Here is a 25,416-nt window from a genome sequence, read left to right as displayed (position 1 = left end):
CTTCTTGGACCAGGAGTTAGCCGATCAGTTAGGGTTAACTCAGCAACCCTTAATGAAGCCCCTCACTGGCAGCGCCCTCGATGGTCGTCTCCTGTGCAGAGTTACTCACCGTACTCGACCAATGAACCTCACTGTAGCAGGTACGCACTCTGAAACACTTTCACCTTTTCCGTTCTGCTCTCCCTCCTGTCATTCTGGGGTTTCCGTGGCTGAAACGACACAATCCACGTTTTGACTGGTGCACGGGAAAGATTATTGAGTGGAGTAAGTAGTGTGGGCTGACCTGCTGCCCTTCTGGTTCTTTTTCCGAGCACGTCATCATCTACAAGTCATCAGTGCCTAGACCGCTGGGTACCTCCACGTCTCATCAGTCGACCATCCAGGACGCGGAGTTTCCGGAGCCGTCTGGTGTTCTGGAATGCTACATGGACCTTACGGAGGTGTTGTATAAGGCCATGGCTACCTCCTTACCGCCTCATCGGGACTCGGACTGCGCTGGCCATGGTCAGCCTACGTCCGGTTATCAACCCCAATCCAATGGACAGACTGAGCGCCTCAACCAGGAGCTGGAGACGGGTCTTCGCTGCCTGGTGGTGCAAAATCCCGCTTCATGGAGTCAACTGCTCATCTGGGTGGAGTATGCACACAACAAGTTACCATGTTCATCCTCTGGTCTGTCTCCTTTCCAGTCTGCGTATGGTTACCAACCACTGTTGGTTTTCAAATCCCTCCACTACTTGCACAAAAAGTCATCTGTAAAGTGAACTCAGAGCCACAGTTTCCTTGTCAACTAATTTTTGAATCTCCTGTTTGTTACAAAGTGTTCTTATCTTTATGCAGTGTTGAGTACTATCAGGTGTATGTAGTGTTTTTAGTTTTCACAAAAATCTCATCCTGCCATATTTGATTAGTCGAATATATAACTCTACTAATCCACACACACAAAGAAGAAGACCAGTGGCAGAATCCAGCTAAGTAGCAACATCATGGCCGCACATCTTGGAGAGAATTAGGCTGAGAATGCATAATATGGGCACAAAATTGTACTGCAATTTTAAAATGGAGGATGAACAAAAGTTGACATCCAGAAAGATGTATGCTCAACAGAAGCAGCACCCTGTTGTTCCTCTGCAAGAGAAAGGATAAAAGCATTGTTGGGTATATGGAGGCTTTTGTGTGAATGCAGCCATGAATAAGAGAATTCCAATGATTACGAGGATGGGGAGTGTTAGGACATGACACAGACTCTTCCAATGTTGCTATGAAATGAAGCAGAATGGCTGCCTTCAGCTGGCAGGTTGTTTTCTGAGGTGTTTATTCTTGGTATGGAAATGATTGTGACGCAATGAGCTGTACAACGGCTCATCGAGTAGCCATGCAGTCCATCAAGAGTGATTATGTTGTGAATGTAAATATAATCATGTAAATCATCTTTGTTTTTAAATCATGTACAGCTGCATGACGTGGACTAGATTGTTTGTTGGTTTGTGTGTGTGCATAGGTCCCCGTATCTATATCTAGCAATACACATCGCTTCTCAGAAATGTCCCTCTAAATAATAGCCTAATGTTTGTTCTTCCACTCTAAAATATGTTAGTCTTTTATCGTCTTGTTGACATGCACGATGACATGTAGTGGTGCATATTGAATTACAGAGAGGAAGTCATTTTAGCATGATTCTATTTTTATTGTTGAGTATCGCATTTCTAGTATTGATATTCAGAACCTTTTGAACTTCAAACATTCAAAACGAAACGTTGTTGTCAAATGATTGTGCGCACAGCAGATAAACCAGGCAGGCTATACTTTCCCCCCCCCCACAACATTTCATTAAGATTCAAGAAACTGCAATGGAAAGGTGAGCGTTTCTTTTATCACACATTTTGAACAAGAGTCCAGGCAGACATGGATTGAAAGGAGTGCTTCTTTTTTTGTGAAATCAAAAGGCATGCACTGATGTCAGTAATTTTCATTAACCGTCTCAAGTCCTTCCCGTCCATAAAATAATAATAAAAAAACACTCCCTGTATTTTTAACCACAGGAACCGCAACATAGGACATAAAACCTCTGATACAGCAGCATAGTCATTACTTCAGCTGACATTGACCACTAATGACAACGACAATGCACTGACGGATGACTAGTCATGGAACCATGTACAGTGAATGCAGGGACTCTGCTTGGGACTTCAACCCCTATAAGGAATGACCATGTCAGACTTTGTCATCAGGCACACTGCTGTCTTTGTTGATCCCTGCTTTCTCTCTGTTATTCCTAAAGGAGAAAGAGAAAACGCTTCCAGTGGTCTCCTCGGCTTGTTGCCCTCCTCTTGACTCCCCTCTCAGAGCTCCGTGCTGACAGTCTGCGGGGCTACCAGGCAGAAGGTTAGGAGTTGAGAGAGTTGGGGATGTACCCCCCCAGATGTATAATATTTCCCCTTCAGGGCAGGTTGGGAGACCATGGCTCAGGTAGCTGGGGCTCGGACTGGCCGATGAGGGCAGAGTACGCTGGCTGCCGTTTAAGCAGCTGGAGTTGTGATCTGCTGAGCCTTTACGTGAATGTCCAGAGGAGGAGCTGAGGTTGGAGGAGCGGTAGTTGTATGCTCTCCTTTTACGCTGATGACACTGGCATCTAAGGATCTGAATAAAGGCAAGCTTGAACTCGCGGTTGTAGCAGGGGTAGATGATGGGGTTTAGGCAGCTGTTGAAGTAGCCCAACCAGAAGATAACTTTGAAGAGGAGATCGGGTGGACGCAGATTTGCGTTAAAAGACCCTGCGAACAGAAGAATGGAGACAGAGAGACACTGAGACATTACAATGGGAAAAGACAATGAATCACCATCACATTAAATTAACCCTGAAACCCTTTTCCCCCAACAGCTCCCCACCACAAGCGATGGGGTTCAACATGACACTTTTTGACTTCTTGCCTTTTTTTCCATATATCTCTCTGCTGTCTTAAGTTTAAATTAGGCAGAATTCAATCGGAAATGGAGAACATATTCAGCTATACAACTTAATCTATAATTAAAAAAAATGGCTCCTATTGAGTTTCTGAATTGCATCTCAGAAAGAGATAAGCAGACAAAATTTCAAACCTGAACTGCTAATAGGCATCATCATCACACAAACACACAAGTGTGAAGTTTCATAACTTCTTAATAAAGAACAATTATTAAACTTGTGGAAAAATTGAAATAACTTGATAACTAACTTGTTAGTCAGTTAAAAAATACCATACACGCAGGGCATAGTCGAAGGGAATGCTGCACCAATCAGAAAAGAGTTGATGTTTCTCACACAGAACAAACAACGTTTGTTTTGTAAGATTTGAAATGACATGGATGAGGAAAAAGTGTCGGTAATGTAAGTCACACTAAGCCAATATGTACTTGTGCAATTAGTGGGGTATCAGATCTGTGCCACCTTGTTCATAATACAATGCACGTTTTGCCCTGGCATGTGTTGAACCTCTGTTTGACTGCAGCTTTTACTTAGACCAGTAGGTGGAGGCATCGATTAAGAATAAAATCGAGCTTTTCACTCATTCTATGCTGACATGATGTGAAGCAGGGGAGTAGCAGGAAGGGCAGCCAATTCCACCTGCTATTCAACCTTAAGTAGACCCTGTGTTTGCTTTTCAAAAAATGATGCAGCCGCTCTGTCACAGTTCATCTCTGAAGGACCTTTCTATGATAACAGATTGTGTGGGATGACCCTGTGCTCCATTTCAGATAAAGAAGCTGTGCAAGAGTGTCGCGCCTCTAGCAATAAGAAATTTGAGGTGAAATGAAATGGCACCTTCTCTCTGAGAGGTTATGGAGGTTAGACTCCTACAAAGAGCTTTTCATCTTTAAAAGAATTTACCAGTAATGTGTCTGGGAGAGTCGTCTAAGCACAAGACTTGGTGTCTGATGGGCATTAAAACTTCAATCCTAATGATGAGAATGACAACTTTACGAAGGCTTCAAGAGCAGGTTTGTCAGGTATGCTAATGTGTGAGTTGTGTCTGTGCTAAACATGCATTTATGTCAAGCTTCCTTCTGTCCTCTTGCTTACACAGAAAGAATATCTTGCAAGGCAAGCTAATGAGGTAAGAGGGGGAAGCCTGGAGATAAAAACAGGGAATTAATGAGCACGGCAAGTGTGAGATTAGTGTAAAAGAAAGACAGACTTTGTGTAAATGTGTGTGGGGGCAGATGTGGGCATAGCTGTCTTAACACCTTCCCACAGTTTTAAATTAATATCACATTCCTGGAGAGACCGACGATGCTCTATAATTTCAGGCTGTCAAGTGTGAAATTACCTGTGGTAAGATATTAGCGGCAGACAGACATACAGACACCTCAGCTTGCCTCTCCATGAATATCGGATCAGCAGCTTTAACAATTATTTTAAGCAGTAAAGGGTACATTACATAGCACACAGCCAGGGGGGGAAATAAATCATTGGAAGCAATAATGATCTAAGGCCCGAGGGAGTTGTGTCCACTTAATAATCTGAAATGGTTTAAAACACCCCACTCTGCTTTTGTTACATGACAAATAACACCTGTGTTTATTGGCAACACACACACACACACACACACACACACACACACACACACACACACACACACACACACACACACACACACACACACACAAGCGCTGTTCGTTCCTGTCAATTTGTTAACCAGGCGTCAATGTGCAGCCTGATCTGAGAAAAGTCACTTCCACCTTTCATTAAATCTGTGACTCCTACATAGCAGCACCAACAGCTGGTTTTGATGTGCGTCAGTCAGTGTGTGTTTTGTGTGTGTATGATGAAAAGAAGAGGTTCAGTCAGGATGTATCTTGGCCTTCAGTACTGAAGACAAATGGACCCTGTCTTACAGGCTGGTATTTTCACATGCTATTTTTCCACTTCTTGACAGCCACTTAAAAGAGATTACATAACCTTGAATGTTGTGTCTGTGATTGGGTTAAATAGTTCACTGGAGTTGAGTTAAAACTAATCTTTTATGCGTCTGCTTCTTTCCACTAGCTCGTGGTCGATTGCAAAAATGGACAGTGACACAGCATCATTAGTCCAATTTCTTCTTTTTTCAGACAAGCAGTTCACAAATATGGACAAGCTCAAAGATAAAACCAATCCATCCTTTTATGCATTACTGTGCATTACTGTTACTATGCAATGCATTACATCCTTTTATTTTATTACATTACATTAAGAAACAAGCAGCAACTACTGCTGTCAGGCCACAATGTGTCTTATTAGTCTAAAACATAAATAAGTACATGGTTTCTGTACCTATACATGAAGCAGACACATCTGTTTGCACAAACGTACACAGGTAGAATAACAGCTTAGGTCAGCTTTGAAGAATGGTTGCCAGATGTTGTCAAAGGTTTCAGACCCTCTCCATATGCAACAGTTTGGTCATTTCTTGGAGCCTAAGTATAACTTTACAGTTCCAGAGAGCTAAAATGATCCACAAACCATGACAGAGACATAATGTCTTTCAAGTGTTACAGACTAAGTCAGGTTCTGTCAGAAATGGCTGTGAAAGGTGCAGGTGTGATATCACAGTTGTACACTATGACCAGAACTTTGCAGTAAAAGTTTGCAGTAGGACCAGAATGAGCGTGTCAGTTTGTCATCTGGTCTAAAAATTAAAACATTTTATCAAGTGTTGATTAACTCATTTCTGGTCCTGTACAAGCAAATCAAAAAACATCCTCCTTCATTTATCTGCAAAATCAGCCAGAAAAGATATAAACTTCCTCCTTTGTGTTGTGTGCTTTAATAAACTTTGTCATAATCCAATCTGCAGCATTTAACTTCCAACCATTCAAAACTTTCAAAAAAGATTTACAGGACCAAATCAACTGTTTTCGTCCCCAGTTTTACTCCATGCTATAACAATGCTATGCTACCTGTTCCTTTTATTTTGCTCATCTTTATTGTGTTGCTGATTGTTGAACATGTGTTTGGAGAGATGGGTCAGGCTTTTGGAAGCACTGGTGGTGAGAAGTGATACAAACAATGAGATTACATACAATGAGATGAGATGCGACACAATACGCTGCTAAACAATACATTAGGATACGATGGAATACGAAGCGATTTGATGCAATACGTTACAATACAATGGAGATGATGCAATACAATATTATACGATATGGTACGATTTCTTTTATGGAATGATACAATGCACTTTTAAAGATTTGGTGCGAAAACAGAGCTTGGTGCTCTAGTTCTCTGAAATATTTTGGTTCAGTGACTGAGATGCCTTACACAAAAATACCCTTGTGTTCAGTGACTGTGTCTTCATTGCATTTGTGACAGCAAACACAGCTGTGTTGCTCTACCTGACTCTGAGGAAAGGCTCATGATGAAGGCGCCAACACAGATCAAAACGTTGTTTCTAAAAGTCCATTCCAGACAAATGGAGGATGAAGGCAAGAAAACACAGACAGAAATCAGATTGACAACAGGTCTTCCTGCAGCCAGATATGGCACATGTTTACATGTTTTACTTTGGTGTGGACGTGGTCCATTTTTGTGCCTTGAGGAGTGTTTATGTTGAATTGCCGTAATATAAACAGCCGAGGATCATGGGGTTTAGTTGTTAGACAATAGTATAAAGATAACCCCAAGAGGTCTACTGGTGCTGTTGTTGCCCCATCTGTTAAAAAAATGTTTTGCACCTCCTTCCTCCGGACAGACACACAAATGTACACACACACACCTCACTATGAAACAAAGGAATGGCTTGACAAAACAAGGCATCCTGTTATTCTCACTAATTGGAAGAAGCGGTAGGTTTTCTGTGCCATGTAGAGCTTGTACACACACACACACAGACACACCCACGTGCGTGCACACACACACACAAAATATGCTCTCCACACATCCTGTTTCATAACACACCCATAAATATGATTAATTTGTCCTGATGTGAAAGGACAGCAGTGTTATTGCTCTTGCAGATTGCTTTCAATAAAGCCAGAGCATGAAGCTCTTTCTGGAAAATGAGGTTGGCATCACAGGGGCCCCTACTTTCATCCCCTCTGCCCTGTGGCCCCCCTGGCTTAGTCTTGTCATCTCCTTTCTTCTTCGTCACTCTGACACTCTTATTATTTGCCTCTTCTAAATTACCCCTTGAGCACAGGGGTCGTTACAAATGGGTCTGCTCAAGTTACAGGAATAAATAAAGAAATAATTTAAAGCCCACACATGTTACAAGCACACGCAGCCAGTTTCTCCTCTAAAACACTTCTACAAGGAAACAATTGGTTAACACCTCAAAGTGTCGGTTTCTCTCACACATGGGCTCAGTGTTTCCACCAGCTTCTAAACGAGAGGCCTTCGCAGGACGTCGGAGCCTGCGCTGGGTGTTAAAGAGCCGGGGGACAATGTGGGCAGTGAAATAACACGAGTGTCTCCCAAGAACTGGCGGTTTTAATTCAGCTTATTCTGGAGCTGAGAACCAGAGAAATACTCTCACTGAAAATCCAATGTAAAGAATTCGTCAGTGTTCTACAATTTAAAAAGATGTTGTAAAGTTTTTCTACACTTGTTTCTAAACATTTACCGTTTGCTCTCAGAATCAGTGCTCACTTCTTAGGCCAGGTGTGCTCACACACACACACACACACACACACACACACAAGACAAAAAAAACATATAAGTCACTGTAAGTGACAGTCGAGCGAAGTAGACAGGGTTGCATGAGTTTTTGTGAAATTTTGTGCATTTTTTGTCCAAGGAGGTTTGCTAGGTGGAAGACTAACTTTAAACCTTTGATATCATGTTTATGGGGATGTATAGTATCTTACTTTTCTTCAAGTTAAAATGAGATAGCTGGAACGACTGACAGTAAATCTGGGAGCTGCTTTTGCCTTTCAAGTTCAAAAACGAAAACAAGGTATTTGCAGAATGTATAGGAGATAAAGTAGGAGGATCAACTTAAGGCGAGGGAGTTCAAATATTTTTAACAGGAGGTTAACAACTCAGGCCTCAAAGAAATCGCCGCTTGTGTGCAGCCACAGTTTCATCTCTGCAGGCTTTGAATTCTATAAACATTGCTGTTGATAGAGGACAGAAAAACAGCTGCAAACACTCTGACACAATTGCTCCAAACACACATGGACGTGCTTTAATACATGTATAAATGTTCACATGTTTTTCAGCACTCCCCCACACAAAAATACACAAAGGACTCTGGCCTGCCTCCTGCCACCAGAGAACATACAATATACAGAGTGCCAACGAGAAAATCCCCACATACGTTACGTCCAGTGACAGCGTGCAGAGGAAGAAGCAGGGTAATAACAAGTGTGAGACAGGAAATCCCTTTCTGTGGGCGGAGGCTAGAGAACACTTAACACGGGGAGAACACAACTTTGAGTTCAGAGCCAAACAACAGATCTCCAGCACTGAAGTCCCAGTGCTATCAGTTCAAGGTCCTGCTTTGATACATGTGGTGGATACGTTATGTGTTGTCCCTCTACATGAAACTATTGGACTTGTTTTTACATATGTGAGGTCATGCATCCATGAGATTGTAGGTGCTTTGTCATCAGTAATGAGTTTGCAACACCAGAGACGATCGAGACGAACGTAGCTTCAATGAGGTTTCTTGCCAGTTTATTGCTTGAAGCAGCATTTTTAGCTTCATGTTCATTTTGTATGCTGTGGTTCCTTGTTAAAGTATCTAGAAAAGCACTGTATGAGACTAATTTATAATAATAATTATTATTACCTCAGTACCTGCTCTCTGCAGCCTCACAAATATGGAAATCACAACTTTTGAAAATGACATTTGATTTGTGCTTTTGGTAGTGCCTACAGGCAGAATAATCCCTGCTATGTGACATCACATAGTGATCCTGCCCCGGGTTATTGATGTGTGTGTGTGTGTGTGTGTGTGTGTGTGTGTGTGTGTGTGTGTGTGTGTGTGTGTGTGTGTGTGTGTGTGTGTGTGTGTGAGAGAATGTGAAGAGCTGTGATTAAGGCCAGAGGCATAAACACATTCCCATATGACCACAGTAAATGTATGCACAAAGAGACACATGCTGATACATAAATAAAACTCTGAAATAGGCAAACGCTCATCTTATAGTGACTTCAGCCATGCTCGTAATTCTGACTTTGTTCAGTGAGGCCTTTCATCCATACGTCAACCCTATATGTTATTCTATACCACCACATAGCACAGCCAGGGGTATGAGCATTTCACTGTAAAAAAAACAACAACAACAACAAAAAAAACAGTTTAATCTGCTCTGAAGTTTTGTTTTTTTTGTTGTTTTTTTTCCAAACAGCCCTATGTGCAGGGCCGCTGAGTGGCATCAGGGAGACCCAGCAGGGCACTACAGACCTCTAAATCAGCTGACTTGAGGAGGCAGCCAGCTACTCCCCACTTGGCAAACTCCAACAGTGTATTTGTTTCCTTAACAGCGAGACTGAGGGAATGAGGAAAAATCCTGACTGAAAAACCTTAAGAAGAATGTCTCCTTATTTGACTAAATATGATAAATATTTGTATCCTTTATCATCCTTAACTTAGAGGCTGCTGCTTCAGTGCTGCTCTGGTGTTTGCAGTGAGAAAGAGAAGAAAAGTAGTGAGTGAGAGTGTCATAAAGTTTGATGCAAACTTACAGGATAAGACAGGCTGTGAATAGAAAAATAAGTAAAAGCACCTCATCTGCTGCAATCACTTATAGGTGTTGTTATTTGTATTCTTGCAGTGTGAAATGAACTCTACAGTAAATCAAAGCCAACACAGAGGTTCATTGACAGTTCAGAGCAACAAACGCTAGGCTGGAGACTTTTCATGGGCCAGCTTTTGCAATGATTTAAGGTCTGCAGCAGCCTTTATGCTGCATCATTTTTACTTGGTGTACAGACATTAAATTGACATGAATGTCTTTCGTCCAAATCCCATTGGCTAATTGACTGTAGTGAAGTATTTACATTTGATTGGGCTGTAAAGAAAACTATGGGGGTTGTATTTCTGTAAAGGGTCAAGTTCAAGTTTCGATAAGTACAATAAGACCTATAAGACTTACCTATGGGCAAGGCGAGAAAGAATGGCAGCCAACAAAGCGTAAACATGCCGACCACAACTCCCAAAGTTTTAGCCGCTTTCTTCTCCCGGGAGAATTTCAGAAGTTTCACCGTGAGGGAACTCCTCGCTTGGTGAGCGCGGCCCTTGCCGGCTGCTGTGCCTGAGCTGTCGGACTCTTCTTGCACCTGAGACCCCTTGTGGATCCTGAGGGTCAGCTCCCCAGAATTCATCCTCTCTCGCATCACACCTGCCTTCAGGTTCTTAGTGGTCCGTTTGGCGACTATGTACACCCGGCAGTACATTACCAGGATGACCACGAGTGGGATGTAAAAAGAGCCGAGTGAGGAGAAGAGCGCGTAAAACGGCTCCTCGGTAATGGGGCACACCGTGTCGTCCGGCGATGGCGGCTGCTTCCACCCCAAAAGAGGTCCGATGGAAATGACCACTGACAGCACCCAAACCCCCAACATGGCCAGCAGAGCCCGCTTCTCTGTCACGATGCCCGGATACTGCAGCGGATGGCTCACTCCGATGTAGCGGTCAATGGATATTACGCACAGGCTCATGATGGACGCGGTGCAGCACAGCACATCCACCGCCGCCCAGATGTCACAGAAGATCCTTCCGAACACCCAATAGTCTAGGATCTCAAGGGTGGCGGACACCGGCAACACCGTAGTGCCCAGAAGCAGGTCTGCGATAGCCAGGTTGATGATGAAGTAGTTTGTCGGGGTGCGCAGGTGCCTGTTGCACACCACTGAGAGGATGACGAGGATGTTGCCCATGATAGCGAACACGATGAAAGCCCCCAACACCAAACCGAGCGGGATTGCCCGGGTAAGATCCACAACGCTTGGCTGCGTGTGGTTTCTCCGGCTGGAGCTGTTGGTGAAGTTGAACTGTGAAAAAGTGCCCAGATTCCTGTCCAGTTCCAAGGAACCATTTTTCCACAAGTTTGTGACATTGTCAGTGCTCACACTCATTTTGACTTAAGAGGTCCTCCATAACAGGGTCTGGATCACGAGGAACTCACATTAAGAGCTTCACTAAACATAAATCAACTGTCTGATTGGTCTAAGTCTACATGGTTTAACTGCGTTTTCCAGTGTGAGTCTCCAAATGATCAGAGAAAACCGTTCAGTGCAGTCCAAACACAGTCCGTCTGCCTCCGCTCTCCTGAGGGCTCAGCGGAGAAGTGAGGGGTGCAGCAGTCCTCTCTTGCGTCCTCTGCACCACACACTGCCATGCGCTGACCAGACATACTAAACACAGCCTGTGAAGAGCGCATGACACAATATTACATGAGGAGACCTGACTCCAACACATTTGAATTATTTGCATCATTTTACGCAGATCTGGATGGAGCAGAGAATTGCGCGTTTTGGGGAGAGTCGCGGCTCTCTGGTTGTGATTATTTTTTCTTCACTGTGGGAGGGTGCTTCACTCTGTAATTAAGAGTGAAAAGACATTGGTGCGTATATTACTCTCACTTCGTTTTCAGCTCTTATCTTAGAATCCCTGAAAAGACTATATGATTTAGAGCACATGAAAATACGAGAATTTACATTATTTATCAAGTTTTATCTGTGTGGTCCGAAAGAAAACCGAAATGGTCAATATGATAAAGTGAAATGATGGATAATATATTATCAGATAAACGCCCTTGTGCTGTAACAGGTAGCCATTTGTCCTGAAATATATTCCTATTTTGGTCAAAGACAGGAGTTTCTCTTTTTGACTTCAGCGAGTTAGTGAGGAGTGACTGATTAAGGGCTGAGTTCAGACACATTCACATTCCTTAAAGGTTCCTCCTCTTTCAAAGCTGTTGGAGACGATCCATAAGTTTTATGATTCAATGTAACAGAAAGTTCCCAAATGAAAGTCTTGAAAGCTCCTTAGTTTTATTTTCCATTCTCTTTTTAAAAAATACGACAATTTATACGTGCAGGAAGAATAAACTATGGATATGATGCAAAGATGAAAAGTAAATCAGAAACTATCTGAGTTGGAAAAAAAAACATATAGAGAGCTAGAGTGCTTAGTGCATAACGAAGTATATCTGACCATTTCAAACAATGAAAGCCAATAGACGTGATAGAAAATGTGATTAAATAATAAAAAATATACTTAATTAATCCCACAAGGGGAAAATCGTTTTTACAATCTGTCTGATGAACATGCTATAAACGTGGGCTGAAATACGCATGCACAAACACGATCCTAAGGGCATGCATTAATGGAGAGGTCTCAGAGTGAGGGGGCTAACCACAGCGAGTGCTCCAGAGCAGTTTGGGGTTCGGTGCCTTGCTCAAGGGCTCCTTAGCAGTGCTCAGTAAGTGGACTGGCAACTCTCCAGCTACCAGACCAATTTCCTACAGCCCTAAAATGATGGTTAAAATCATAAAATATTTAAATAATTGTAATAGTGTTGAAGGAAGCTTTTTTAACTAATGAGTTCCTTGAACGTTTAGTCTTATTTTAATATTTGAAACTGTTTGGTATATATACAGTTGTTATTTTATTTATTTATTTATTTTTTTACTTCAAATCCCTTGTTGTTGTTGTTTTGTGACAACACCTCCTTCATGTCTTACACTCTTCCTACTCTTTTTGTTTGAAGCATTCTAAATGACTCTTGTGCAGGCTTTTAACCCCTTGATCCCTTCCTGTTGACCAGGTGTGGTGTCAGCCTTGCTTCTGTTACACACGCCCCTCACCTCCATGTTACCTGTCCAACAAATCTAACCAGCCCACATTGCATGTGACGGCCCTGTGGACCTGTTATGTTGTGCCCCCTTTTTTCTTGGCGTAATTAGTAGGTTTGGCTGTCCGACTGGGAGCCGGGTGCCCGGTGCCCTGTCATGAGATAAGCTTCCGCTCACTCTGCTTGGGGAGACTTTCTACATCTGACTTGTTTTGTTACTGTCTTTTTTTCTCCAGCCAGCACATGCACAATACACCTTCATAGACTCACTTACAGTAGCATACTTATTGTAGGCTACTGACATCCTTTAAAATGTAACGAATATTTTGTGTAAATAAATCAATCAGTTTAAAGAAGTGTTATTTCTGTGTCTCTCCCATTAATTGCCCTGACCTTTGAGCCGGTCGTGACAGCTAATATACACATGCGGGGGCATTTGATTGGTTGTTATTTTTCTTTTACCTTTCTTTTCATTTTGTACCATACAGCCTATAAATTGTTTACAAATCTGTTTTTTGATTAAGGCTGTGAGCCGAAACGCAGCGTCTAAATTGTGGATAAAGTAGCGTTGTTGGTGCATTTTGACCTCTTCTAAACCTTTCACTCTTCATGCACCTTTTCAGTTGGTGACGTTTCTGCCAGAAAATCTCATATGCTTCTTCAATAACTATAACGGCAAATAAAAAGAAAATACTGACATTTGTAAAATGTGAACTTCGTATAAGTTTGGCTTTACAAAGTATTTTCCAAAGAAATGCTCTTGTGAAAAAATGTATAAAATCAAAAGTGTCCTGCATAAAAAAAAAAAACAACCTCATTAAATAAACTAAACGAAATACTTTTTTACTTAATGACGTCACAATAACGTAACTGGTGATGCCCCTTGACCTTACCGCTCGCGCATGTCACTGGTTGATCCATAAATGCCAGTTTGACTTTAACTGTTTGGTGGTTATTAGACGCTTTGATTCGGTTAAATACTTCATGTCTGATTATGTAACAGTGTTAATGACGGCCTGTTAGAGGATGAAGAAAGATGACGAGAGTGGAGGGACTGCTTACTCCAGCTACTAGGACACTAACCCGGTGGACACTAACCCGGTGGACACTAACCCCGTGGACACTAACCCGGTGGACACTAACCCGGTGGACACTAACCCCGTGGACACTAACCTGGTGGACACTAACCTGGTGGACACTAACCTGGTGGAGCCTAACCTGGTGGGTTATGTCGCCAGACGTGGAGGACAACGAGGACTGAACGAGCTGTGTTAATACTGTGAGTTTGCATCCTGAGTTCAAAGTTCACCAAACAGTATCGTTAAGGTAAGATGAATAAGTGTCCATCCAGGGCTACCACAGAGTAAACATCATGCACATCTACAGTTCTTCAGAGCAAAAATACAACCCTAGTTTTAAATAAGGAGAGCCCTACATTTTTAAGTAAGGTTTGGTTTCCACTAAGAAGTCTTTCCAATCCTTCATCAGACTCTGTTATTATGAGCATCTTTTTTTTAAGTTGAAAACCTGGAATGACATCAGTTCATATCTTAAACAGGATTTTAGTGCTGGGATGATCCATTTCACTTGATTGAATACACTGAGCTCACAAACAACATTAAAGCGACTGCTGCTAAAGTGGCTGCCAAGTTCTGCCGGTGAAAATACAGTTTCTCATTTTTGACTGGATATTCAACTGCAACAGGAGTGTCTCCATCGCTCTGTGTGCTTCAGTCTTGAGGATTTTGCCTCTGACTCTAGGGGATCAACTTTTCTTCTTGGCAGGACAAAACACTATAAATCTTGAACTACGTGAGACATGGAACCGTTTGATTGCTTTTTAAAGACGCTGCTTCTAATTTTTTTTTTGCCGTGATTTGTCATTGATGCAGTCGCTTAACATTAATCAAATGAGATTAAGAGAGATGTTTTTCTAGACTGCCGATAAAGACATTCCCACATAGTTTGGTTTCCAATGTCAGAGATGAATAGGGCTGGTGTACTGTTCTAAGACGAGCATGTTTGAGGAATGTCAGTCAGAATCAAAGCACTGGATGAGGTTTCTGGCTTTAAGTGGCTCATAATAAAGTGAAGCAGAATCCAGATCTTCTAAATTAACTTCAACAATATTGGTTAAATGTTTTTGTCTGCTGGGTGAAATTAAAAGGTGAAAGGTTAGTCTCTCTTTGACCTTATGAAAGGCCTGACCTCGCTGTGTTCGCTGACACCCTATTTTCATCATGATCCTCTTTAACAGCAGAGACTGAAACCTTTTTAGAGTCACAGTCAACACACAGGAGTCATTTAGGAGCAGCATGACTTGTGATAAACTTTAGAAAGAGTGTTTGAGCGGTTTTTGCTTCATCAGATGTGGAGCTCATGATTGCAAAGTGTCATTCGCTTTAAGGCTTTATCTTAATACTCAGCCTCTCTGTAGGAAGAAAACAAGAGGGAGGATGTGAACTGTGGGGAAAAAATCTGTAATTTTTGATGAAATTCTCAGTGACAGATCTCTCAAAGAGTCACAACACAGGGCAGTTTAACATATACCGACATGGGGAACGTCTCCCTTCAACCACCGCTTCTTTGAATGCCAGCTCTCCTTAAAAGTCTTTTCTACCTAACTTTATTTTTTTAAACAGTGTAGATGAATTCAAGAAGAACCTGTGGCATTGAACAGTTCACTAACAGTCAGGAAAAACTTGTGAAAACGTTCGGGATAAATTGGGAAGTGCACAACACACTGTATGAGAGCTAGGGTTGCAAAGGCAGTTCAGTTGGTGGATTTTAGAAATATCCCAAATCGAAAACTTTCCATGGAAATGAGTAAGAGTAAACTGGAAATTGAGGGTAATTTAATTAAAGTGTGCCATATCCAAGCATAAACATAAAAAAAAATATTTTGTCTAAAGCAAAATAATCCAATTAAAAACACATGACATTCAGTAAACGTACAGGTAGATGAAACACCTGCTAAGCATTGCTGCCGGTCGCACCTCCTCTGGTGCCCACGGGTCAGCCGCAGGGTCATCAGCCAGGAACCATCATTCACCAACGTTTCCCTCCTTTAATCCTGGAACGTGTCCTGGTGGCGGAGCGGTGACGTCTTCCTGTCAGCCCCCCTGCAGCCGTGTTGCCCCCTGCGGCTGTTGTCAGGGTTAGTGGCTCGCTCCCCAGCACTGTGTGCAATCTGACACCAGTGATGAGGGTTTCCTTATCCCAGCGCTTGGACTCCAAGGCGCTCGCAAACAGTGTTAACCCCTTGATCCCTCAGAGAGGATTGTATTTATAAGAAACTGTACCGAACGGATCAATTATATATCAAGAATCGTTGCTTCCCTGCTTGAAACGTAATCTGAAATAGTTCATTTTTAAGACAGATCTCTGCTTTCCTATTAGGGTTCAAGGTTCAAGGTTCAAGGTTCTTTATTTGTCAATTCCAAAATATGTCAGACATACAGTGAAATCGAAATTACGTTTCCCCCCTCCCCACGGTGCAATGTAGATAAGAAAAAGGTCAATAAAATAAAACAAGGTAAAAAAGAGGTAACAAAGATAAATAATATTTACATTAATAAACCTAAATGTGCAAAAGTATTAAGTTAAATAAAATGGAGTATAGAACCAGATTATAAGAAAGGTGAAACTTGTGCATGCGTGCAATGTGCAATAAGTGAAGTTAATGTGCTATTAAATATAACAGTACAGCTCCATTTCTGTGGGTATGAAACTGGTATGAACATCGGGTGAATTCTCCCAGTAATTCTGCTTACAACTCCCAGAGATATCAAATATATCAAAGTACAGGCTCTGTTTTTAGTTGAATAGAAATCGTTTATATGTTGCATCAGTTATAATAAGTACATTTGACTAATTTGATTTCAACTGAACAGAATGGAAACAGTACAAGTTAACACCCTGACTTTGAGTGAACACCTGTTTGAAGTTCGTCCTGTAGCTTTTCACCTGACTCTGCGCCAGTGTTTCTCGAAACAAAATCTGGCACGAGGGAGCGCAGCAGCGCCTGGAAAGGGTTTAATCATCTGCGTTCAACAGGAACTTTCCGATTTTTAGGGCAAATGTCTCGGTAAACTTAGATGTGTTTTATCCCATCAATAGGCAGCGAGATGCCAGCTGGTAGTGAAGCCCACACACAGACCCAATCTATAGCAGCCCACCTGGATGTGTGGGCTCCTGCTGCAGGGCCGTGGAGTCTCTCTAACACCATATAAGGAAGATGTTGTGTAACATGTCGAGACACAGAAAATACTTTTTGTTGTATAACTGTTTTTTGGGATTAGTAATATGTTTTTGAGATGACCAAAAATAGACTCAAGGAACCAAGACACACAGATAGAGAACACGATTAGCTCCTCCAGTTTGTTACTACTGTATTTTCTTAAAGCTCTCCACTCTGAGAAACATTCTTGCCCTTGAAACAAATTAGTAACAGAGAGGGAGTTGCATGAAATGATTGAGTCAATCTATCACGCAGACAGAAGAAGCATTATTCCAGTATCACGTCTCATAAAACAACCTTTCTGTGTACCAGCGATGATGTGAGAAAAAAAAAAAAAAATCTTTTGTCAAGGTTAAAGTACCAGTTTGTAGATATTCCTCTGACTCTAAATCATGGTCCTTAAAGGAGAAAAATGATGTGGCGCTTTAGTTTTTCTTAAACGCTAAAACCTCCTCTTTAGTGTTGTTTTGGTGGCTTTCACTCCCATAATCATAATCATAAGCAGAGAGAATGTAAAGTAGTGAAAAAAAGAGAGCCTTGCTTTAATGCAGTGAGTCAAACAAAGACAGTCCTCCTTCGATGAAAGCATGAGCACTTCACTCTCTTAAATCACAATCTCAGTTTCTCATTAAACACAAGGTGATCCACGAGGCTGTGCGGGGCCAGCAGATGAAACAACCTTTTTGTTTAGCATGTTTAAGCGTTGTTGTTTTTTTTGGCTTTAGGATCCTGAGCTAATGTTTTTAGTTTAGTGTCACTGCTCTCATCGGTGTTGTTTCAGACTGCTGCTTTCTCCTCAAAAAAAAAAAGCTAAGATCCCACTGTAGTGAAGACCTGCATACTGTGAGGCAGTGATTTAGGCAGAAATGGGAAAACAGGGGGTGCAAAAAAAAATACAGGGGGTGCAAATTTTTTTCAGTGTCACTAACGGCGGCGCGGCGGTTATGTGCTCCCTAACACACTAGTTTTGAAGAAAACTGAATAAGTCTCTAAATGGTGCATTCTGTTCAATAAGATGCATTGTTACACGTTTTAGTTTTCACATTTTAGTTTTCCCAAGCTTCATAATGTTGATTTACTGTACAGCCCCTACCCTGACACACCCCTTCATCATTTGACTGCAACTCACTTGGTTCATGTTGTCTAACCCCTTTGTTGGCCCACTGCTTCTATCTGCACTTTCTTTAAAAAACAAACAACAAACACATACATTCATAATATTACATGTGTCATCCAGTAATAATAGATCCCTAGACCTTGATAAGTCAATCATCTGGAGCTAAACCCTGCAGTCCGTTGATTGGTTGAAAGAGTCGTCACTTCCTGTGTTACGTTGGTAAACAAAACTCCACCGTGTTTAAACCATTGACTGTAACACAGCTGATTGTTTACGTGTGTATTTCTCCTCGCCGCACACAGCCTTCTCTGAAACAAAGCTGGATTGAGTTCTTGTAATAAACAGTCACATGCCAATGACAAAGTGGATGAACTGCTGGATGTTTCCAGCGTTGGTTTTGTTTATGTAGCGTTTTTCTCTTTTGTTGGATTTATTAGTTAGCGGATAGCTGTTAGCGGTTAGCTGCTACCATCTGACGCTATTTACATAGCGGCTATCGTTATCCTGACATTCCGCCTACCAAATAGGGCACGGGTGGCACCGTACAGAAACCCGTGTAGTAAGCACGTCTATTAAATGTAGATTTTTGCACGGCCTAGGTCAAGCCGTGCAAAAATTTCAAGGCCGTGTTTTTTTAAAATAGGCCGTGCAAAAAGCGGCTTCGCGGCAGGCTACCTAAATCAGTGCTGTGAGGGAACAAATGTCATGTGCAATAGAAATAATATAGATTTACAACAGTCCACTGTATCCACCTCACACAGCTTCTATACGATCGGCTGTTCTTGATGTTTTACGATATATATAATATGTTGTAAATAATGAACAAATCGAGGGCACACATTCTGTCAGTAATAGTTTAATCTGTTATCTTGTTTTCACGACTGTGGGAGAACAATCGCAATTGAAACTTGATTGATTTTCCACATTATCTCTTAATTATGAGAAAAGATCTCAAGATCTCATAGCCAAGACATAATCTTTAATGTGACTATTTATTTTTTTAGTACGCACTACTGATCACAAGTGGCAGTATTATACATTTAAAATAACCTCTGGCCAAGTGGAGTGTATTTTCCCCAAACTTCTCCTTTTTTTCCTCATTTGACTTTATTGACTTCAATAGGATTTCCAAACACCAGTTATTGTTTGACTAACTGGAAATATTTTTTTCATTTTTTCAACATCTTTCCCTCCCTTTAAGAAAAAAAAAAAAAGGGGGTTACCCCATCTGGTTTCTATTGAAGCAGCAGAGGATTCAAGCCTCAGCTCATGCATATGATGGACACCGCCACCTTGTTAGCACATGTCACAAAATCCACAAAGCTGACACGGGCCGGCAGAGGTTGAGTTAATATTTTTGTTTCCCCAGCAGTAGACAAGTGGAGCTACTGCTGAATGTTTCTTATTTAGGAGAACGTCAAATAGTTTGGACAACAAAACCAAATATCTGTCCAAGCCTCCAAAGATTGTCTCTTAAAATGGGATGTGGACTGAATCTGTCCCTTGGGACTTTGCTGGGAAGTTTTGTTTCAGGCAGAGAGAAATAAAAGTTCAGAGAACTATTCAGAAGAACTGATCAGTTTGCTTAATTCACTTTCCTTTTTCATTTGCTTTACGCGAAAAAGTTCAACGAATCTTAAAAGTTAAGTCTTCTCATCATAGCTTGGCTATGATGAGAAAATAGCTAAAATAGCTTCTTCTGGACTCTGGAAGCCCAAAGCTTTTCACATGAAGACATGAATCAAACCATCTCCTCCAGCTCCACATAAGTCAAACTCACGAGTGTGCTAGTGTTTTATGAATGCATGTCTGCCTATGTGCTGCTGAGCAAATGTCTTCTGCTGCAAATCAAAAATGCATTGATGGATAAATACATAGATTACATTAATTACTCAGTAATATCTGTAAATATTTTTTAAACAATGCGTACATTATTTTACCTTCCAGGCTTATCCTGTGCCACACGGAATTTATTAGTGAATGGCTAGCTTCCATTACACGCTCCTTATCCATCTACTACAGCAGCGTTTAAGGCCTTTTACATCAGATAAGAAGAATAGGTTTAATTCTGAACAGCAGAGTGAGATTGATTTTATTCTCAGTACTAGAACTTGTATACATTCCCAAAACCTTTATAACACAGTAAAAGAGGATTTCTGGTTCTTATTTCCTTCTTTAGTTTGCGTTTATCTTTTTACCCATTTATATTCCCAGTTAATGAGTTCTTCGCATTGAAACACAGTATGTTCACTTTTTGTAGTTTGTCTGAAATTTACCGTTAGAATCTGGTTATTGTTGAGAGGAAATTGCGTTGTAATGGGAACTTGCTCTGTGCGGACTTTGCTCATGCTTGGCAATAAGCCCGAAGGAAAGCTCTACAACAACAGTATTTTTCACATAATGACTGTAATCTGTCTGAGCAGATCGGTTCATTAGTTTTTGTCTAATGCGAATCAGAATAGCTGAAAGTATTTGAAAATGACTGTAGGACTTGTGGATCTTGGTCTTGAGCGGTGCAATAATTTCCGGACAATCTGATCCTGTCTGTTTGAATCACAGATTGAGGGCAGCTCGGCCAGGGTGTAATGAAGGAGAGGAAAATGGATTTCATCAGTGTTGCTCGGCTACCAGTGTGCCAGAAGAAACCAAACAGTTTTGGCTGAACAAAAGAGCAGATGAATAGCCTTTCTTTTGGTCGTAAAAGGAGGTGTGTGTGTGTGTGTGTGTGTGTGTGTGTGTGTGGGGGGGGGGGGGGGGGGGGGGGGGGGGGGGTGATTGAGCTTATCTAGTTAAAGAAACCATGAAACACTATCCTTTACCGGGGCTCTATTTTTTTCACTTCCTTTTGCCGCCTCCGACCTCCCACTCCCCCTCCCTCTCTTGACATCACTGGCCATTCAGGATAAGTTATCAAACCTGTCCACACAGCCACCATGACAGCCTTACACAGTTATATATAGCATGCAACAGCACATTTAATCAATATAGTACCTGCCCTTCTGGAACAGCTGGCGCAGAGGTGATTTCCTTCCTCGATGGGGGGGGGGGGGAATCTGCAAGTCCAGCACTTCCTAAGCACTATTTGTGTGTGACAAAAAGGAATACGAAGCAGTCATAGTGTGGCCGCATTACTTACATTTGATGAAGCTTCGGCATGGTTTCTGGCTGAACCCATCAAAACACGGCTGCTGAGTGTGAGTACAGGTTGTTTGGCAAAGATACAAACAGGACCTGTGTGTGTGTGTGTGTGTGTGTGTGTGTGTGTGTGTGTGTGTGTGTGTGTGTGTGTGTGTGTGTGTGTGTGTGTGTGTGTGTGTGTGTGTGTGTGTGTGTGTGTGTGTGTGTGTGTGTGTGTGTGTGTGTGTGTGTGTGTGTGTGTGTGTGTGTGTGTGGCTGATGAAGCGGACTGTTCAGTCGTAGTGAGGGGAGTTCATGGAAGCAGACTCTTGGCTGATGATGTTTGAGGCTGGATATGGCCTGGCTGGCAGCAGCCCAGGCTTTACATACAGAGGGCTGCTGAGTGGACATTCTTTCAGCACGGGAGCACAACCCATTAGATGATTGGCTCAGAGGTTTAGTGAGGTATTTTTTATTTTAAATGTTCCTCTTGGAGGATTATGAGATCTTTGATCCAATAAACACTAAAACATCTTAAGGAACTTCATAAAACTGTCTTCTGGATTTTTCCTAGCGAAGTCAGAAGAAATGAAAATGGATAAGTAGGGATGCAGATTTCAGTCATTTTCTTTAACCGTGAACACCAATCAATTATCGATTAATCATGAATAATTAATGAGTTACAAAATGATCTCCTCAATCGATGCAAGCATATACTCCTTGACAGTCTCTGCATGTGTAAATGACATTTTCTTTTTGCCTAACAGCCATACTACTTGTAGTGATGCTGATAAAGCTTTCTCTTTTTTGCTACAAGTCTGAAAAAAAGTGTGTGCCGTCTTTGGTCATGACATACAGTCAGCCCCAATATCTTCTGTTGGTGAGTATCAGAGCCCAGTGGGAAAAACGGTGTGAGATTTAGCATGGCTCGTTTTAAAATGTTGTATTCCTTTGCACACCAATGCACACTTGTTGCATATTAAACACACAGGCCTCGTACAGACAGAAATAAACAAGATACTTCTTCGTCCATTCAGTGTTAATGTGTCTGTTTCTGAGGTTTTTTTTAATTAGAAAAAGACATTATGAACAGCGCTAGCAAAAACCGGATCTCTGGTGCTGCTGACGAGTGCATTGAGACCACGGAGATGAGAGCAGCTCACGCGTCAAGCAGGAAAGGCCACAGGAGATGGAAACAAAAATAATCGCGACACCGTGAGGTGAGACCAGGGTGAGACACACAAATCAGTGGAAAAAAATCTGTGCCTCTGTCACTTGGTCATTCGGATATTATACACATCAGTAAAATAAGAGTTCCTGAAGGGCTACTAAAAATGACTTGCCGGACCCAGACCCAGGGCCGCCAATTGAATAGTCCTGTTCTACAGTAGAAACATGAAACTGAAGGATTCCAGTGCCTGATTTTCACCTCCAGTTGCAGGTTGTTGCTCTGCAAAGATGGGATGATTGACTCCTTCCAATAGCTTATAAGCAGTAACCTCAGGCATCCAATCATCTAAAAACATCTTATTGTAGTGATTTGGCTTTGCAGAAAAGCCTCTGAGCTGAACATTCACATCCTATTTTCAGTTTAGGCCACCTGGAAGAAACTAGCAATCTGTGCCATGTAATTGCTAATTTCCAACATGTGGATTTGCGCGTGTGTGCATGCATGTTCGAGCTGTTATAATAAGTTGAGTTTGCCACTTTGGCACAGGTTGTGATTAGGGAGTGTATAGCATGTAGATGTAAGCCTGTGCAACACAGTATTTTTCTGAAAATCTGAGTGGAAAGAATGAAACTGACAAACTAATATTGACATGAGAATGAGAACAGATCAAACAAATTATAGCATTTCAGCTTTCTTTGTTCATTTTCTTTTGTCACCAATCCTTCAGCGGATGTGATTGGTATGAAAGTTGCCACAATCATGAATTCAGGTCTTCCCAATGACTAACATTGTTACATTATATCCGGCTTCAGCACGTGATAAAGCCCATCAAGGAAATTAAAAAAGGCTTGGGGGGGAAATGGAGACCATTGTTAATTAATGGTAGATGATATACAGTGCTTTTGTTCATCAACGTTGTGCCAAAAACTAGATTTAAACTTGGCACTGCGCCTTCTAAAGTTAAATAAAACAGTGTCAGTAGAAAGCTACTGGTTTAAATGAACCACTCAGTGTATCAAGGACATGTCTTTGTTTGCTCGTCATATTTAGTCGTACATAAAGAAATCAGAAAATAACTCAGTAATATTCCAGATTACTCACATTAGATTTCTCATGTGCTTTAGGAAAACAACTCGTATGTTCTCAAAAAAATACCTCATCTCTTACTAATCCCAGAACCGCTTTAGATAACACACGTTCATTTTTACCTAGTGATCCTTTTTTTGCAACTTCGTGACCTCCTAAAATGTCATCAATCAATGTCAACATAAATGTCTTCCCATTGTAATCCAAAAGACACAAATTACAAGTCCAGCAATTGCAGCCGGAAAATCTATAATAAACATCAGTTACAGGGTTGGAAATGAACTTTTTTGCATACATACTTTCCAGTGTGGCGGACGGACAAAAATAAATTCAACCAGCCACTTTAATTACCTTTATCTTAACTGTCAGTGTAATGTAAGGACTTATAATGTCATAACCAAGGCTTATAGTTATCAAGTATGTCAGCTATTTTATGAAGAAAATGTTTCAACTATTAAAGAAAATCTCAACATGCTCTTTGTCTGGCTCATAATAGAATATTAATAATATTTAGTTTATTACTTTGAGGCTAGTTAGAGTCTCCATTGCTGCCATTATCCTTAAAGGCTGTTTTAGCTGCAACATTGACTAAGAGGCAAGAATATCAGGTTATTGTTTTTAATGAATATAAGCTTTTATCGGCATGATCATCACAATCTCAAGGTTTCTGGTAGTGTGAGTTTCATTTTGTGATCGCCTATAATCCCATGTTTAGGATTGACTTCCGCTTTCCTCTCAAACAAGGTTGTGTGATACTGCAGTCACATGTGCATGAGCGAAAGAGATTTCTAAGTCAGGATGTTTCACAATAAACAACATATTGTAAACGGGGAAGATTTGTTATCATCATGTTAATTTTAGCAGAGCTACACTAAGGGATTTTTTATTTTTTTGAAAAACTCTTTGACCATGAGTCACCGCCAGAGTCACTTCTCTTCATCGTCTTGGACTGCAGACGGTTACACATTCAGTTTAAACACACCTTCAGCAGATAGACCTGTATGATGATGCAAATCTGTGTACACACTGACACAGGGAGGGGTCAGAGCTCTGTGCTCAGTACACATGTCGGACCATTTGCGAAAAAAAATCAGACTGGAAGCAGCAGAATACTGGGATTCAATGTATGTTGTCTTCGGTCACACATCACATTACTCTACTACTTAACTTTGCCTTACTGTGGCCGTTGAGTGAATTCACCCACTACTGCACTCAAACACCATCATTTGGCCAGTGGCAGGTGCTAATTACCAACCCTGGTCAGTAAGCAGTGATTATGTTCTGTGACTATACTCGTGTAGATTTCTCCACGTCAGCGATGCATTGTTAAACTCCTTAGCTTCAACACCCCTGTAATTTAGTATATTGTAGATGCACATCAGTTTCTGTCGTTGCTTCTTTTGAAGAGGAAGTTGGACAGAGCCATCTTTGCTCATCGATGTATAAGAACAACGAGCCAAGAGGTCCATTGACATTAGTGGAGGCCTTAATGACAACCTATTGACTTTGGGTGAAATGATGCTGAGGCTGCCTGCGTCAGTGGCTCTCAGTTTCTTAGAATATATCTTCAGAACTAGTGAAAATGTGTCTGTGCCCGAGGCTTAACACAAAGCCAAACAAACAAAAGTAAAAACGAATCCTCAAGAAGCAGGCAGCGGTTTCGCCGGATGCCATGACCTGCTGAAGTGGTCTATTGAAATCGATTTCCTTCATTTAAGAGAAGGAACATAGCGTCCTCCTTCAGGTCCAGGTGCTCTGTGCTCATCCTAACTACATCTTTCTTGTCTCATGAGACTTGGTTTATTTTAAGCTGCTGAAACCCATCAAAGGCTATTTGAACTTCATGTCTCATATATTTAAGAGGAATGTAAGCAGTATAAATAAACACGACTGTCTGGAATCTACAGGACGCGTTCCTGTAAA

At 41.5% G+C, this 25,416-nt stretch overlaps 2 protein-coding genes across 2 annotated transcripts in view; one reads left to right on the top strand and one right to left on the bottom strand.

The window, feature by feature from the left end:
- Positions 1-1,033: 1,033 nt before the first annotated feature.
- LOC306829110 (alpha-1A adrenergic receptor-like) lies at positions 1,034-11,460 on the bottom strand. Its single transcript, XM_079351983.1, has 2 exons — positions 10,060-11,460; positions 1,034-2,774 (listed from the first exon to the last, which is right to left on the bottom strand). Exons 1-2 carry the CDS (start codon positions 11,039-11,041, stop codon positions 2,215-2,217), a joined length of 1,542 nt encoding a protein of 513 aa, XP_079208109.1. The 5' UTR covers positions 11,042-11,460; the 3' UTR covers positions 1,034-2,214.
- A 2,501-nt stretch (positions 11,461-13,961) lies between these two features.
- Positions 13,962-25,416, top strand: part of LOC306829813 (T-cell immunoglobulin and mucin domain-containing protein 4-like) — a 44,055-nt gene continuing 32,600 nt past the window's right edge. Inside the window, exon 1 of the mRNA XM_079352984.1 lies at positions 13,962-14,041. The gene's annotated coding sequence lies outside the window, so the exon portion shown is untranslated. The remainder of the gene's footprint in view (positions 14,042-25,416) is intronic.

This window comes from Symphodus melops (genome assembly GCF_947650265.1).
Source record: "Symphodus melops genome assembly, chromosome: 9".
Lineage (NCBI taxonomy): Eukaryota > Metazoa > Chordata > Actinopteri > Labriformes > Labridae > Symphodus > Symphodus melops.
This window is presented reverse-complemented; position numbering and strand designations above follow the sequence as displayed.